The sequence below is a fragment of the Salminus brasiliensis genome, chromosome 2 (assembly GCF_030463535.1).
Source record: "Salminus brasiliensis chromosome 2, fSalBra1.hap2, whole genome shotgun sequence".
Lineage (NCBI taxonomy): Eukaryota > Metazoa > Chordata > Actinopteri > Characiformes > Bryconidae > Salminus > Salminus brasiliensis.
Genome location: NC_132879.1, coordinates 37,285,307 through 37,303,685, shown reverse-complemented (window position 1 = coordinate 37,303,685; position 18,379 = coordinate 37,285,307). Strand labels below are relative to the sequence as shown.

The 18,379-nt window shown below is 44.0% G+C and overlaps 1 protein-coding gene across 1 annotated transcript in view; it reads left to right on the top strand.

The window, feature by feature from the left end:
- Window positions 1-18,379, top strand: part of snd1 (staphylococcal nuclease and tudor domain containing 1) — a 165,126-nt gene that overhangs the window by 26,937 nt on the left and 119,810 nt on the right. The window contains exons 12-15 of the mRNA XM_072672570.1: window positions 6,132-6,238; window positions 6,969-7,079; window positions 8,628-8,700; window positions 11,792-11,933. Of these exons, the coding sequence (XP_072528671.1) occupies window positions 6,132-6,238; window positions 6,969-7,079; window positions 8,628-8,700; window positions 11,792-11,933 (433 nt within the window). The remainder of the gene's footprint in view (window positions 1-6,131; window positions 6,239-6,968; window positions 7,080-8,627; window positions 8,701-11,791; window positions 11,934-18,379) is intronic.

Genomic DNA, 18,379 nt, shown 5'->3' with positions numbered 1-18,379 from the left:
TAATCCAGGTCTTCTGCTGAAATATATATATATATATATATATATATATATATGTATGGAAAGCATTTTTGAGATTTTCCTGTTGGTGTTTGTGTGCATGTGTATAAAGGTGCCTTTGACTGTGAGGCGAGAAACGCTCTCTCTGGCTACCTTGGCAACAGCAGGGATAAACTTTTGACAAATCCATCACACAGGAGTGTGGGGTGAAAAGGGGTCCTTTACAGTGACAGAAGCTCTTTAACATGAAAAGTAGACAGATTTTCGTGTTCCCCCAAAATGTCGTAAATGCTGCGTCTTCGCCGAATGGGTTTTCAGCAGACGTCGCCTCATCACCTGGGCAGCTCTTTTGCTGCAGGGCTTTTATGAGGCTCAGTTTGCTGCCTCCAGTCCCCCTTAGCTTTCATTAAATAGCTGCGCTTGTGCCCAGGTCCTGTGTGAATTGATGGACTGAAGCCTGCTTTTATCTCCTTGGTAACAGCCTTCGCACACAGGCCACCGCACCCTTTTTAAAGTTGTGAGAAATCGGAGCTCCATGCAGCAGTCAGTCACGTCGTGTAGAAACTGAGCTGCATCCCTATGCATCTGAGCATGCCTTCATACCTGCTTAGCTTCGACTGCCAGTTCAGGAAGAGGAGTGGGGGTGGGGAACGCGCAGGGAGAGCCGGAAAGGAGTCCGTTTCAGGCCATGCTCTCTCCTTTGAAAGGAACGCTGAGAGGATGGGCACAGAGAGGGGAATTTACTGTGCGCTGGGGAAACGGAACGAAAGCCGCAAAGAAGCGCTTTCCTTTCCAGCCTCCTTACCAGCAGCCCCCCCCCACCCCCCCCCAACCTTGCGTATTGAAACAGCGCTCACTCATGACATAATCCAAAGCTAGATTTGGCTAACTTTATAAGTAGCACTTCTGTAGAGGGTCTCAGCCTCAGCGAAAAAGTCAAATGAAAATGTTGCATTAATCCACTTATCAGGAAAGAGCACATTCGGATAATCCCGCCCGCTCAAAGTGGTTCCTGTTATGTGGGAGTGAGTATACTGCAAGCGTTTGAGTTTCGCAAGTGTCTGTGTGTGTGTATGCGAGGTGAAGGGGAGGGAGAGGAAAGCAAGCGAGAAGTGTTTGATGTCTGTGTTTACGTGAGCGTGCACAGAAGCAAAGTTCTTGCTCTATTTTTCCTATTTTGCGCTGGACACCCATGCAGGTTTTCCTGCATTTTTCGATCACCCAACTTCACTACCAGCTTCGGTTGAAATCCAGAGTACAACTGTGATGTTGTGGTGTTTGTGGGTTGTTTATTATTATTTTATTATATTATTATATTATATTTATTATTTTATTATTTTATATATATATAGTATTTATTTATTTTAATAAATGGTGGGATGTGTAGTGCGTGTGTGCAGTTGCAATCCCATGGAATTGTGGTCGAACAAAGCAGGGGCGTGCAGTGGATAGCAACTGCAGCCGTATGAAGTCCTCCCCTGACTGCGCTTTAGCGGGTGTTACAGCCTTTTGCGGACCCGGGAGCTCACATTTTAATCCATAAAATATGGATTACAGCCTCTCCTCGCTACACCTAGCCAAAGTGCATTAGATTTCTCACTCTGGGATATAAGCCTGCAAAGCCCCCGTGTTCAGCTATACGCGCCTTACCCTTCCCACTTAAACATGCACTGATAAGCCAAAACATTATGACCGATACACTGCACGCTGTTGCTCTTCCGCATGGACCAAAAACGAACCGTACAAATACAGGAGAGCACACGCATAGTTTTGAAATTTGACAATGTTTATGGTTCAATACTCTTACCGCGCTCTGCTTTTACAAATGCATTCGCCAACAATCCAATCAAAAGTTTACTGTTGCATTTGCAGCAGTTCAATTTGAATATTGGTGGAGCATCTGAGCTGAGATGCTGATCCAGAAGAAAGCCAGGCTAAAGATAGACTACCTACACCTACCTGGCTTACAGATGTGGATTACAGATCACATCTTTTGCTGTAAAGATACAAGCTGAAGTGTCATCATGTGCTTCTTTAATCTCTCGTATTAACACACATAATCTTAGTTTTAGGTCCGATTGCACATGAGCCGTTCCTTCCTAAAAAGAATTCGACTTGTTGATGCACTTTGGGTGCTTAACAACCTGTTGCTGGCTTTGACCACCGTCTGTGTGTATACACTGACTGACTGACTGCGAGCGCCCTACCAGCTTTGTCATGTCGGAGATGCTCAGCCCCGGTTGTGTGGCCATAGCTATTTGACTCTTGTCAGAGTTGCTCAGGTCTTCACACCTGCCTCTTTTCTTCTGCAGACAACACCCCAACTGTGTTTACAGATGGGTCACCCTTTAATGTGCACCATATCTTGACATTGTCAACAGATCATCAAAATGAATTATTTGATTTGAGAGTGGTCGTAATGCTTTCTCTCTAATGTGGGTCTAACCACTGATGCTGAGGGTCACAACTCGAGGCCAGTACCCCTGGCTGTTAAATCCCGTTCTCCCAATAGAGCTGTGTGTTGTAGAGCTGTCAGAATGAATTTGTGTGTGTGTGTGTCTGTGTGTCTGTGTGTGTGTGTGTCTGTGTGTGTGTGTGTCTGTGAAGAGGGGGGGGGAGGAAGGAAAAAAAAATGCACTAAATGACATTCAAGCCTATGACGACAGCTTTGTGCTGTGAAATTAGCTTATTCACGCTCCGTTATGTAATCTAGAACCTGGGCCATTGTTGCTCTTTGTGGGGTTGTTTCTGCGCTGTAATTGAGACAGAAAACTGTTAATATTGATAAGTGGGAGAGTATAGAGTTTGCTTGGCATAATCATTTTCATTGTTGAGAATATTAAACAGTGCAGTTCAGTAGGTTACCCGTGTTTGGTTAAGGTAACGGATGGAATCATTAATGGTACGCAAGTGACCTCAGTTACATGTAGAATAATGAAAAGGGGCTGCAATCACATACTGCAGATTACAAATGAGGCAAATGCCATTCGAATACAACTTTAAATCTGTGTAGTACCTGGTAAATACGGTAAGAGCAACAAGGACAGTGAGTATGAGGGGGCTGGCGTCAGTATGTTGACTATGTGACCATATGTTGGCATCCCCTACCGAACCCTCTTCCCTTCCTCCAACTGTATCCGTTTGAGGGTGGGAGGGTGCATGGGTCAAGCAGATTCCCATGATCATAAAACCTTACTACCATACTTACTACCAAAACTACCATACTTTTACTGCACTGCATTTTTCTCAGAGTGCTGCTGACAGTGCAGTCCAGTTCTCCGAGGATCACCATTAATCTTTCCTTTGGTCTTGCTGGACCAATGTACAGTGTTTGTGGTGGTTCAAGAGTCAAAAGAGAGACAGAGACAAAACTGTGATGAACGTGAATTTCTTGCTAGGGCAAATCAAACGTCCCCGCACGTCCAGCACTTTGGGTGGCTCTGTGTTACAGGAAGAAATATTTCCCTTTTGAATAGTGAGCCAGCTTAAAAACATATGCCTAATAGCTTTTAGTTGATGCAGGTGCGTTGGAGTTCAAAATACTTTAGCTTATTGAGCTTGCTCCCACACACTCTATCTTGCATGTGAATTAAACACAGTAATCTGAAATTTGTGAAAGTGGGATGTGTAGGGTCTTTGTGTGCACTGTTGATAAATAAGGTGGTGGAATGTAGCTTTCCTGAAAGCAAAAATGGGAAGAAAAAAAAATCATTCATGATTCTAATGCGCCAAATAATCGCTGTATGTTTTTTATAGGACCTGCATATGTCCACTAATAAAGATTCCTAGATCTTCATAGGTGAAGGGTGCATGCGGTATGGCCTCTGAAATGGCTCTCGGCACCGCCAGTGTGGAAAGTTTGTTCTGGACAAAGTTCCAGAGCAGCCCTGACAAACTATTAGTTAGCGAGACATCGCTGAGTGAAACCCCTTAAATCTATCATCTGCTTTCCAGATGGCTGATCCTGCACACTCTGTTTCTTGCTCTTTCACTCTGTCTCTCTCCATCTCTCCCTCTCCTGCTTGCAATTTCTCTTGTGCTCTCTTGCCCTTTTGCTAGTGCACACCCCCCCCTTTTTCTTTTTTTGGACCTCTTTAAGGGGGTTGCAACGTCACCTGCCCAAGCTCATTACCCCTGCTCAGTGGAGCAGAGCTTTCTCCGTGCTGAAGGAGAGAGATTGAGGGACAAAAGTCAATTTGCAAAAATGTTTTATTTCTGGAAGTGGTGTAAGAAAATTATAGGAAAACAAGAGTCTCCACAGGTTTCGCAGGCCTAATGAAATTCCATTATGTCTGTCAGACTGGGTTACATCCTCACACTCTATGGTGGATGGATGGATGGATTGGGGGGGTGGGGGTGGATTTCATATGTCTATAGTTCATATATCTAGTTCACACTCTGAACTAGATTGGGATTAACATAGCCAATACCAGATGTATTCAAATATGCTTTGTTCAGATAAGAACATCCCTAGCTTTATCTCTGGTGATCGTTTTTGGTCAAGTTGAGTCAGATTAAATGTGTTGCAATTTGGGCAGTTAAATTAAGTCAAAAAACGCCACAAAATGTTCTGGACACAACCCTCCAGAGCTGGATATCAACACCCCCCGCGCTGGTTAATAAAACTGACGGCAACGCAACTAAACAACAATTGTTTTTTTTTTTTAAATCGAGCATGTGAGACCTTTCTGTTCGGCCCTGCCTCAGGCCCATATCATCGCTGTGGCAGTTACTCTACCCTCCACCATCAGTAAGCACTTCTGCTGTGTTGCTTGCATCACATTAAACGGGCAAGCAGCACACTAAACGATAATAGGACGGCAGCACGCTGAAAGATAAGGGGAGCGGCAGGGCAGCTGGCTGCAGATGGCTGTGGCATTGCTGCGCTTCAAAGTTGTGAAGTGCAGATAGCTTGACGTCTCCTTAGACAGCTGGGCCACTCTGAGACCATAAAAATGTGTGTGTATGTGTAAAGTTCTTAGATCCTAGAATCCATTGTAAAATCACAGCATCCATCTCCGCACACCCAGAGGACAGTAGGAGAGCGAGGCGGGAAGGCAATGTCCTTGTCCTCGTGCTGGGCCTGTGGCTTCCAGATTAATGTCCGCTCCCCCCTCTAACAGTCACGCAGACAGGCGATCCGTCGTCTCGCGCCGCTCTCCGTGTGGCCAGCAGGAATTTTGGGGGCTGCGGAACGGCCGAATTTGAGCCTCCCTGTGGGTGGGAGTGTATCCTCTCTCGGAATACCTGTTCCTGTGTGTTTGCTCAGCATTAATGAGGGAAAACAAGAGGCTGCCTGTTCCCCGTGGGAGGCTATGATAGCCTCTGTGAAAGATGAGCACAGATGGAGACCAATTCTGACACGGGAGCAGTTTGTTTACACTCCTGTCTCCCGGTTTGTTGTGAAACGAGCGGTTTGCGGTTGCCAGAGACGGTTACGCTAGCCTCCCCTGTTGGATGGACTCAGTTTCGGTTCAGTTGGGATGTATTTGCTTGAGAGTTTGAGAGTGTATTTGCTGCCTGACTCACGCTGGTGTGTTGCTCATGCTGGTTTACAGCAGGAGAGTCACACACTTTTGAGGGGTGTGTCAATGGCCTTCCTTTCCCCTTCTCTGCCTCTCCCCTTTTCTGCCTCATTCGCTATACGTGATGAACAGTTTCCATGTATGGTCTGTGCTCCTCTGGGGAGATCTACAGTCTAGCCTGACATGATTTACACTGACTGAGGGTGACCTTGGAAAGTAGCCCACAGACACAAACACACACAAGTGCGCACACACACAGACATGTTTGTCTATGTGTGCATGCACACACTCTTTCTGTCTCACCGGTCCTCAATGGGTGATGCTGCCAAATATCCAGCCATCTTTTACAAGTGAATGTGTTGTGGTTGTAGGTCTGTACTGGTCGTTTAGTTGATTTGTAAGGAGCTCCTTCAGATATTGAGTTGCTCTTTGGAGGCGTAATTCTGTCGCGTTTAACGTTTTACTATAAAGCTGGCAAACAGCATCTGTTTTCATATGGGATTTCACTGGTCACTTCATATCTATTGTATTAAGACGTATGACTGCTTGGTGCAGTGTTGCCTTTTGCATGTGACTGACTATGGCAGTGCATTTTCTTTGTGCTCCCAGGTCAACGTCACCGTGGATTACATCAGAGCTGCCACCACCGCCACAGAAAGTGGCCCGGTCCCTGCCTTCCCAGAGCGCACCTGTGCCACGGTCACGATCGGAGGAATGTAAGTGCAGTTTTGTAAATCGTCCCCTCCGACTCAGCACTTTTCACCATAGTATTTCAACTTCTGGTGTCCGCAGAAGTTTTTGTCCCCTCCCTCATTTTCAAGGCCGTTGTAGCTTGTTTTCTTCCGTTTGTAGTTTCCATGCTTACGATGGAGCATGAGTCCCATTTTGTTCCAGATGGAGGCTCATGTGTAATGGATGGAGGCTTGCTAACATAAAAATCATTAAAACAGGGCTGCCTCACTTGCTGTGAGCTGCTCAATTTGATGCAGTTTAAAAAAATGAGCGGGAAAAAATTTAAATAAAAATGCATCTTGTTCCAGACGGGGAAGTGAGACAGCAGGGAAATGAGTTAAGCACTTATTTTATCTGATTTCCCCCAATCTCCGCCATCTCAGCTTGCTCACACAGTGCCTGCCTCCTGACACGTAACTGCCATTATGCGATTCTACAATTAAAGCCCAACAAATTTGAAAGCTGTGAAAGGAAGGGGGAGGGGGGGGAGCCGAACTGTGGCTTCACATTATATTTTTCTTGCATTTTCAGTGCTGGTCTAACGAGTGCAACTTGCACTGCAGCTTGTATTTGATGTGTTTTGCCTCCAGGATTCTCTCTTCCTACTCTGTCTAAAAAACTGCAACGACGGGCAACAAATTCACACTTACAGAGCGCTCGCTCACACTCTTATGCTCTCTCGCGCTCTCTCTCTCCCTCTGTCTCTCTGCTTAGAAATATTGCTGAAGCCCTGGTCAGTAAAGGCCTTGCTACGGTCATCAGATATCGACAGGATGATGATCAGAGGTCCTCTCACTATGACGAGCTGCTGGCTGCAGAGGCGCGGTAAGAACAGAACCACAAATGCAAGAACCTGTGTTTAATGCTCATGTTTTTGTCTGTTTCTCTGCAGATCATTTTGTACTGGTTATTGTATAGAACAGTGGTTCTCAGTGTGATGCTCAGGACCCCCCCCTCTGTGTAATATCAGTTGAAGCAAAAATCTGGATCATCTGGGGGGTCCCTCAGGGCTGGTTTGAGAACCATGGCTATAAAGGCTTAATCACTTCACTAAGGTTGAACTTTTACTATAAGCCCCCCCCCCAGAGACTAGAGTATGTTTTTGCTCTTTGTTCCTTTTGTGGCCTGTTTGTGTTGCTTCTTTCTCTGGCGGCAACGCATGCCTGCCAGACTCCAGGTAACGCACCAGTCATGGAAGGGAGGCTAGCATTTTTAGCTCTTCGATTAAGATACATGGAAGTGGGAGGCATAGAGGATGGGTTGTTTGTGTGCAAGCGATTAAGGTATGGGTAGGATGAACCAAATCGGATTCCGGGCAAGAGCATGAGGGAAGGCATGACTGGAAGCCCCTTTTGTGTGGAGCAGTAAGTCATCCACATTCTTATTTCATGTAGGCTGTAACAGTCCTGTGGCTTTCGCTCCGGAGTGTTAAATCACACCTTTCACAACACTTTGTCTATGAATATAATTATATGGATTACTGGTTCAGATGGTCGCTGTGATGTAGTTTACCCATCTCATTGCAGCGGACTTGATTAAGATCAGGAGACCAACCCCAGGACAGAGACGGCCTTAAAGTGTGGCATATTTTGCTGCTCCTTTTTCTTTTCACTCATATTACACACATACACACACGCGTGCACTTTTTTTTTTTTTTTTTTTTTTTTTTTTTCCCTTTTCTCCATTTGTCTCGCTCTTTTCTGTCTCTGCATAACGTTCCCCCATGGACCAGGTAGAGATATGAGCCACGGTGGTCTCAGATTTATTTTTAGTAGAGATTGCTGGTTGTTGCTCCGTACCCTGTGAGAAATCTACCTCGGCACGCACTCTGTCTCCCACAGAACAAGATTAGACACTAGGGAAGATGGAGCCACCTTTAGACCCTGATCCATCTGCCTTAAAGAGGCCGAAGTTGTGTACCTCATTCTCTGCAGCCTGTCTCTAATCTACTGGGGCCCGTGGGCTCCGGCGCTCTTACTTACCAACATTTCACAGGGCTCCAATTTTCCTCCTGCAATATTAATGCCTCCCCACACACAGCGTAGGGGCGCTCAGTGTTTTGTTCCTGATATACACAGCGCCTCTGTAATAGGCTTTGCTAATGCTGCTGTATGATACCTTCGAGCGCAGAGCCACTGGGTCTGGATTACCCATAAGAAACGGCGGAGGACGTTTATGCCCCCAGCAGCTTGTTGGTGGGTGAGTGGAGGCCGTGCGGATGGCTGTCCTGTTTAAGTGCTGATTTCTCTGGCCGGGCCTGCAATGGTTTTCAGGGCTTTATGGTCTAAAGGAACGCTCCATCTGTCTCCTCTATAGCTCCACTTTAATGCCCTCGATGACTGGCCATAATGCTGTTTGCTTGAATCATTGCAGGGCCATCAAGAACGGGAAAGGACTTCACAGCAAGAAGGAGGTTCCCATTCACAGAGTGGCCGACATCTCTGGGGTAGGTGCATGCGTTTCACTTTGGTCTCGTTTTTTGTTGTTTGGTATGAGTGTCGCAACTTATTCTTTCAATCTATCAGTTTTGTGATTTACACAGAAAGCAGCACATTTACTCATTTCTTCTCTACTCAGCCTACAGCAGTTTAGCTCCACCTATTCACACAAGTTCTAAGGACTGGTCCAGCTCTGCTGCTTCTTGAACAGGGCACAATACACAATAGAATGCGTCTCAATATCTTTGACCCTCCTCATAACCAGCAAGTTGATTTGCTCTTATTGTTTAGAGCTCATTTATAATGTGTAATGTCTCTGTTCTCGTCAAGGGCTGACATTAGACCAAAGACGTTATTTGCTGTTTAGTGGACCGTCAGAAGTTGACAGGCAGAGAGGTGCTGCAGATGTACTACAGGCCCAGTATGGGTTTATTAAGCTGGTTATACTGGTGGATTAGTGTTTTGCTGGTCGTCCAGCTTGGTCAGACAGCTGGTTGACTAGCTTGGTCAGGCTGTTTACGTGGATAGACCAACTAATCCATTCAACTCAAAACAAAACCATACTCTATACTGGTTAAAAGCTGAGCTGGTCAGGTTTTTTTTCTCTTTGGGAAATGTTGAGAACATTTTGTAGACTATTTCTTTGCGCAGGGTGATTTTTCATGTCAAATCTGGCATCTGTGTGAGGATAAAGTCCTGCTCTTTAACAAGTCAATCAGCTTGCTGGATGCTGGATTTGCAAAAAGCATTTTACACCCAATTTTCAATTTTTGAATTTAGCCTCAGAAAATATAACCGGTTAACAGGTACATACCACACAAGCTAAGTGGACCTTAGAGGAAACCATAAAAAAAAAAAAACAACAAAAAAGTGTTATGTTTTATGTTATGTGTCTCATGTGAATGCGTCTGCCTTCTTCCCAAGCCTCAGTTTTCAGAATGCTCCCATCTCAATCTCTTCTACTGGACTCCTATGACAGCAGATTCATGACCGTTCTAGCTTCCATTTCCCTTCACATTAATTTGATGAAGGCCTTTCTAAATATAGCCTGCTCCATTAATAAAGTAATCTCAGTTGTAGCGCTTAAGTTGTTTACGTGTGCCAGGGGCCAGGGCCATGCTGGGGTATGAATCTTGATTGGGCTGCTCACCAAATGAAGATTAAATTTTACTCGGGCCAGTAAAGTTTGTTAGCTCTGTAATGAGACGAGATGTACTCCTCCCACTGCATGTAAAACGTGAAAGTGACGTTTAACGGCTCCCGACTTTGTTCTAGCTCTGTCACTTCATTCCCCACCTCTCGCAATACTACCTGCTCTGCACTGCACTTTCTCAGTCTTAAATCTTGAGTTTATAAGGACACTCGTGTGTGTGTGTGGTGTGTTCGTTTTTTTTGTTTATTTGTTTCCCCTCTCCTCCCCACCACAGTACTCTTACTGTAGAGTGTTTGCGTAGGAAAGGAATTCAGAAGCGGGCCTGTTGTAGCCTTTTGTGCAGTTGAGGTTTCCAGAGACCTCCAGGCCAATGTTAACTACGGTTCCACTACATTTTAATTATTTTTTTGTTTTTTTCCCCAATATTAATTTTTTTTGGCAGTTATCCAACACTTCATGCCACTTTATTACTAATGCCCCTTCTGTGCCCAAGAAAGGAGCAAAGAAATGTTATTGGGCTGATACAAAATGAAAAAGATTATGATTTTATCAAGTTATAGTATATGGTCTAATTTGCCTTACATGACATTGCCAGTCCTGTGTTGACTGTTGCGCATGCACACATTGCAATGCTGAAACATGCAACAACTTCCTTGAATGAGCAATTTAATTAACACACAAAATCCCCTAAATGGCTACAGTGTATATATATATATTGTCCTTGCATTCCTCCCAATGTCATCTCTCTTTCTCTGTCTGAGAGAGAGAAACAAATAGAGATTCTGTGGGTCACAGCTGTAGGATATTTCCAGCTGGAGTGGGTGGCTCTCTCTTTGGCCCAGGGTGACTCACAGGAAACAGCTTGACTTAAATTAAGCCTTCATAAACCCCAGTATTCCAGCATCCGCTTACCTATCCGTAAAACCACTAGCTGTCCAACTTGAAAGATGAGCAAGCAGGTGCCGAAATTATAGACATGCCCTTTTCTCTCTCGATGACCCTATGGGTTTTGGTTTTATACATTATACATATTTTTATACATTATACATATCACTCTGTTATTAGAGCGCTATAGCAACCAACCTTTAAGATAAACATGCGTACTACCTATAAAGGTGGCAATTACCTGCACTCTTGCTATACAATCGATTGTGAGTAGAAACTGCAATGCAATCAAATGCAATACCCCCATTTGAGCGTGTTGCATATTCTCCTTCATGTCTGAATTGCCGTTCTGCCCCATCCTGTTTCAGTGTTATGCTGAGCTGAATGATATTGCCTTATAGGATTTATTGCTATGAACGAATGAATGGCATGCAGTGTGGGAAGTATATGTGCATTAAACATGTTGCCACAAGGTTATCCTCTTTCAATGAATAAAGAAAATGTGCTTTCCGGGAGGCCGGTGGGAAAGGATTGGGTCAGGAGTCTTAGCTGACTGTAGAAAAGATGCCGAGCAGTGTCCGAAACTGTGCTCTATTAACAATGTTCTACGTGCGAAAAGGTAGTGACCAATTGCATTATTTGATTTACAGATTCAAATATGAAATCGTTTCTGGGTATTCCATGTCCACTAGGGTGCACATTGTTTTAAATTAACAGTTAGGGCTGGGCAGTATGACCATTTTATTAGATAAAGTGCAGCAGCTGTACTCTGTATGGGAGAGTATTTGAATAGCAGTCTGATGATGCATTTTGTCTGCATGTCAGAATATTGCTAATAATGTCACGTGTCATGAAAAGGTCTCTAAATATAGTGATATACAATTTTTACCGTATTGCCCACCCCTAATTATTGTGCATTGTGGGATTGTTAGTATAGTGCGCTGTATTGTGAATAGAACACAGCTACGGTGTAGTGCATACGTGGCCTTGTGTTTTCCTCATCCTGTTCCCCATTACATGACCGTGTTGGATGAAGTGCCTCCTTGCGTGTGTCTTTGCAGGAGACTCAGAAGGCCAAGCAGTTTTTGCCGTTCCTGCAAAGAGCGGGCCGTTCCGAGGCGGTGGTCGAGTACGTGTTCAGCGGCTCCAGACTGAAGCTGTACATGCCCAAAGAGACGTGCCTCATCACCTTCCTTCTCGCCGGTAAGAGCCAAACGAACACTCGATAGCTTTTTCCTGTCTCCCTCGTCACATGCTACTGGCTCACCGCACATGGCTGCTCCCTGCTATCGTGGCGTTGGAATACAAGCTGATATTCAGGTCAGGGTGCCATACACCAGGGGATAGGAAGGCTTTTCACAGCCTCTGGTCAGACATGGCAGGCATAAAGTATTGCTGTATGACATTGTTTTCTTTTTTTTTTTTTTTTTGTGGAAAGCTTGTTGGTGAGGTCAACCATGGCACACACACATCTGTCACAGAATTATTAAAGTTGCAACTGTACAGAAAGGTATAGTTATGCTGCATGTAGTATGTACAACTCCTGCAAAAAAAAACACGGTAACATTATTTAAAAACAATCAATTGATGATAAAATTATACAATCCAGAAACTGCACATCTGATCACACAACTGCATACAAGCCTGAATTGAGTTGGAATGGTGTCCGTCTCAAACTGCTGAGAAAAATGAATTGAAACGTGTTGTTTTTGTAGCCCGTGCTCCTTACAGTTGCTGCACAGTTGTAGACTCCTAATTCAGCTACTTTGATGTGTGATGCAGTCCCCTCTCTATGTACGTGTGACTCCTTTTTATTTTCAGCCCAACTTTAGTCTGCGAGTCGTTTTAGAAGCGTCAGGTCTTTTGATGCTGACAGAGGTCACTGAGCTGTAGCGGGTCTCCTGGTCTTCACGCAGACAGGTTTGCGCTGCTTGTGCCCCTGGCCATGCAATGCCATGATGGATAGTGAAGGACTCAATCTGAGTTTAGTTGAAAGGCCACAGTGGCTAGCTTGCAGGGCATTGCCTCTCAGCAGTCTGCCTTCCGTGTTTGTGAGCGAGCAAGACACAAAAAGAGAGAGAGGGAGAACACAATTTTGTTTTGAACTGACTATTCAAGCTGTTCTATTAGTGCCTGTCTAGGCCAAGGCTGCACAATGCCCGGTTATTTGACAGGGTTCTCAACACGTCCTGGAAAGCAGTTGACCAGTTTTCAAGAGCGGAAAAAGTGAAATGTTCTGGAAAACGATTTCAGCATTGTCCTGTTTTTCTGTTTTAGCTGAAAATGAACTCTGCTACTCTCTTTACAAGCTCCTTAAAACTGATAACATTGCTATCTGGCATGGCTAAGACATGGTTAGGATCATGTTTACATTAAAACGCTAGTACATGTTGGAGGTTTTTAAATAGGGTACTTTGGTTGCGTTGTGACAACGCAGTGAACTTACCCTCAAGTCCCATCACTTGGCGGCACATTCAGGTTGGATTAACGTAACTGATCAAAAGTTTCATTATCCTTGTAAATCCTGTAAATGTTGGTCACTATTGGCCTCTACCTGTTGTAGTCTGTTAGGTTAATAGCTAACTGCTTTCTTCCCAGCTTGTTTTAAAAGGCTTTTATTTTATTTTTTTAAACATTTAACAGTTGCTGGAGTTGATTTGCTTGCTAGCCTGTTTTGCTTGCAAAGATTAATGAATTGTGCTTGAACTTGACTAGGCTGTTCAGAAGTATGTTGGGGTTTTGTAGGGATGTAATGGCACATGTAATCGACCTGAACAGTCACATTTAAGGACGTCTCGGTTTGGTGCACGCAGTCGTGCGAAGAATGTACGGTAAGAATGTGAACTGAACTAATGTCAAAGTTTAGGGCATTGTTGCAGTTTAAACCGACGCTAGGGTCCAAACAGTGAATAGGAGCTCAGATGTATGAGCGTCAACCACTGGTAAAAATACTGGCTAACAGTGCTTGTCCAATTCAATGGGAAAATGGATCAAAACCGCATCATACGCTGAGTGTCATACGTTGCCCCATTTCAAGGTTTTATATTTTCTGGTCCATCATACCAGCTAGATCAGTGAAAATGTCCTGGAAAATGAATTCTAGAAATGCGTTGGAACCTTGTATACAAAGCAATGAATAATTGAGATGGTGTCTCAATAGATGGTGTCTCTGACTGGATGTGCAGCAAATAATGTAATTACCCTTTTTTTCCTCCCTTTCTTCTTGGCAAAATTGAGTAGGGGTTTGGTACATGGAAATGACACACCCTGAACCTCAAACACAGCTATATCCTCTTTCCAAGGCAGCTGCCGTGTAATTAAAATGGCTGTAAAATGTTATGTAAAAACTGTTGCCTAACAGTGCTGACTCTAAACACAACGATTACTTTGTGACTTTGTAAAAGCGAGGCTGAAAAAGGGTAAAAGCTAAGTCTAGGCCAACCAGAGCAAGCACCTGCTGCAGGTATTCTCTGCACAGAAGTCTCTGGAGTGGCTGAAAAGGCTAAAAGCTAATGCTAGGCCAACTGAAAAGGGGAAGAACGGGTGCTAGGCTGAAGGCTAACCATGCCAGCCGTGCCGGATGGAGACAGAGCACCTAGAGAGGATGGCAACATTGGCCGGCTCAGAAATAATTTAGAAAAAATGTTATTTCTAAGATGTTCATAGGCTAGAGTATGTGGCTGTTGGTAGTGATCTAAATCTCTGCTTCTATTGGTTGGGTTACACATTTCCACATTTCCTTGAGCCATACATAGTGTTTCATCCTGAGGCAAAATAACAGGGTTGTAAGTAGATTTTTAACACCGCATCTGTGCTCTTTTAACCCCAACCAAAGTCCTATGTTTAGTATTAATACATTTACATAGCTTGAACTGCTCAATACATGCATTGTATGGAGTCTGTAAGCAAAATCAGTATAATGAAATATTAATAACTTCTCACATCAGAACTGCAGATATGTTAATTGTGCACTATAAAGCTGTTGGCTTCATGTGTCTCAGTGATCTAATGCACTACCACTATGGTCCAGGGGCCATGAGTTCTAATCCCAAGCCATGCCCCTTTGCCATCAGCTACCAGTATCAGAAAGTGCACAGTTGGCTGTGCTGGCTTCTTGGAAGGGGGTAGATGGTGCTCTCTCCCCTGATCACTCTTAAAGTCAAGAGGCTTTTATTGTCATTCCATTGGAGTGCAAGTACACATCGAAATTACAATCCTCCAGGACTATGATGCAATGTGGAGTAGATACATAAAGGGCAAACACAAATTAGCAGACATGGGATCGGAACAGTACACAAAATACAATAAATACAGACATTAGACATTAGTAAATTGACAGGACTGTGCAATGCAGACAGAGCTCAGTACAGAATGTGTGTGATTGTGATAAAGTACAGATGTAAAGAAAATGCTATGCAAAAGTTCGAAAAGAGGCAGAGACTGGATTCCCGTGTATCGGAGGGTGTGTCCTTACCCGTGAATAGGTGGGTAAATTGGCAGCACAGGATTGGGAGAAAAAGGGGGAAAGTATTTAAAAATAAAATAAATTTGTGCTTTCATTAAAGTCTTAAACGTGCTTCGTCTTGGTGGTAGCCATTACTTTTTGCACAAATTATGCACTGTGGGTATAAGGATAATCACATTTCATTTTTACACACATTTTCACAGGCTGGGGTTGCATGGAGTACCTATTTGAGGTGTACGTGTGTGTTTTTGCATTCAGTTGCGCATTTTACTTGCTTTAAGGACAAGAGATCACTGTTGAAACCCAGCACCAGAAAGCACTTGTTTGGGTTCTGTTATCCCAACCATCTAATAATGTCACTCTGGTGAAGCACATGAGGTCATTTGATTATTTTTCTGTCATCATGACCCTTATTACAGAATCCGTTATCTAGGTCAGCTTGTGGATAGGATATTTAGAGGATTGTGTCCAGTGCTTTCATTAAATAACAAATGATATTGCGTTCATTATCTTTTTCAGAAAAATTCTGAAATGGCTCTGCTGTTTTTGTCTGCGTGCTCCAGGTTTAGCCAAGGCCAGCACAGGGCTGTATTTTTTCCTGTCGGGCTGCTCGTGCAGCCCGCGCAAGACCGATCGCAGCGTGAGGCTGCAGGAGCGCGGCCTCCATTTACTCTGTTATTGAAGAGTCATTATCTGCCTCCGTCCCCACCCAGAGTAATTATTTATCCCCAAAACCAAGAGAAAGGAGGGAGGTCCATCCGTTCCCTGCATGAGCACATACATTCACCCCCACTTCAGCCGTGCTTAATGGCGCGTGCCTGCGCTGTAGATATTTCAATTAATTTGGTCATTTGTTTCTAAGCGTCTCCCCTTGTTTTTCCATGCTCGTCCGGTTCTTTTGTAATTAGTTTTTCCATGAGGGATATTTATTTTATTATTTTGTTATTTTTTTTTATTTTGGACTCTGACCCTGCTGCAGCGAGTCACTTCTATGCTCTGGTTGTTCACTTTCCAAGTTCTGTCCTCAGGCAACGCCTCCTTTCAGGTTGTCTTTTTGTGTTCTGGCTCTTTCGCTCATGTCACTTCCATCGCTCTTGCCCTCCCCTCCCCTTCTGCCTGATCACTGAAATTGTTTTATTCCATCAGGCTTATTACCAGAGCCTATTAAAGGCATTTCAGCAGCAGGTGGCGGCGGGCCTGATGAAGCCATTTGCCGTAGACCAGAGACAGCATGCGAGTTCTGTAATACACTTGCATTAGGGCTGAAATGAATGCTGATAGCAACAAACTGTCGCTGCTTGTTCTTAAGCCAAGATGATTATAACTTATCTTTTTGTGGTCCTTTTTTTTTTTTTTTTTTTTTTGTATTTCTTTTTATAGTGCCGATGATTGCATGAGCGCCATTACCTTAAGGCTTGTGCACATTTATTGGGCTTACGTGACCTGTCTCTGTAGGTCTGTCGTCTTGTTTTTGTCTTGCCTTTATGTGGTTATCTTTTTGTGTACTTTCCTGAAAGCTGAGCTGAAAGGTGTGGTTGCTGAGCAGAGGAATGTAACGTTTATTGTTGCTCTGAGAAAAGTCCATAATCGCTATATATGTAAATGTGTGTATGGATACAAATGCATGTTCCATGCTAAAGCCCATTCCCAGCACATGCTGCCAATTAATAGCACTCATGGCCTGAAGTGGCAGAAAGGTCTGATAATGCCAAGACCCTGATGAGAGAAAGCGCGAGCACACAGTGCTTTCATTCACTCATGCTTTCATTACGCCTCTCAGACTCCTATTAATGTTGCCATGGAGGAGGCTTCCCACGGGCGAGCTGGCAAAGGTTACCGCGTTAAAACGCAGAAACCTCCCTCCTTCCCCATCCTTTATTTATTTATTTTTTTCGTTCTCTCTCTCTCTCTCTCTCTCTCTCTCTCTCTCTCTCTCTCTCTCTCTCTCTCTCTCTCTCTCTCTCCCGTTCCATGTTTACATATCCATTTTCTTACATGACTTGCTTTATGCATATTTAATCCCACCACAGGAATGCACTTCTCCTGCTCAATGAAATAAACATGCCGGGACGCTGGATCAGGCTCCTTGGCTGCAGTAACAGGAGATGAGGGCCATTTGATGCTGCTTGCTTTACACATGCTTGTGGCTGCACACCCTAAAAACTTGTCACCTTAAAACCCTCTAAGTAATTTTGTTTCTGTGACCGCTTTTGCTGATGTAAGTAGGAGTGTCATGTGATTCCTCAGGTTGTCGTAATGCCTGGATTTTTTTATTTTTATTTTGATGCCAATACCAAGTGAAGTATCTCATGACAGCCGTGGTCACCTCTGCAGAGAAGACCAAGGATGTGTTCACATTGTGAGCCTCGTTAGTCCAATTCAGTTTCGGGTTTGGCATCACATTCCTACAGGTTCAGACATCTATCTATCTATCTGTCTGTAATGTGAACGAATGGTCCCTGAAACGACATGGATCCGAGACACTTGAGCATCTTCCATAGTTCATTTCACATATGTTTGCTGCAACAACCAGGCTGTCAGATGTCATTCCTAAAGTCATTATGCTGACAACCTGATCAGTAGAAAGCATTTCACTGTGAAAGCGGGTGTACAGAATTGGTCAGATGTCCTAGTCTCAAGATTTAACCCTTGCTGTGCTTTTATAGTACCACTTTTTTGTATAATTCAGCACAATAAACACATTAGTCGAAATAGGACTTGTGCCGAAGTGCTGAATCTGAGTAATAGTACAATAATAACTGAAACTGCAGCAGTGAGCGCATTCGACAAGCAAAAAGACACATGAACCGTTCACATTCATGTCAGATGCCCACAAATCGGACACGCATCCGATCAAGGACCACTTATAAAAGTGACTCTCATCTGATGTAACATGTCAACACAGCCCTGAAATAATCAGATGTTGGTCACACTGAGGAAGTGTATCAGAGTTGCTTCAGCCTGGTAATGCGAATGTAGCCTAAGGTTGTCCAGAGCAGGTGCCAATGTCTTGCAGGAGGTCAGTATGGTTGACCACAGAATAACGTTTGACAGTGATTCCATGATTGAGCTGTATATTACTATCCAAAAATGCGGCTTCCTTGACTTGTCATCTGGAAATATGTCATATTAAACAACACAAACACTGTGGTAAGCTATTTGTACTCCACCTCAAAGGTAGGCA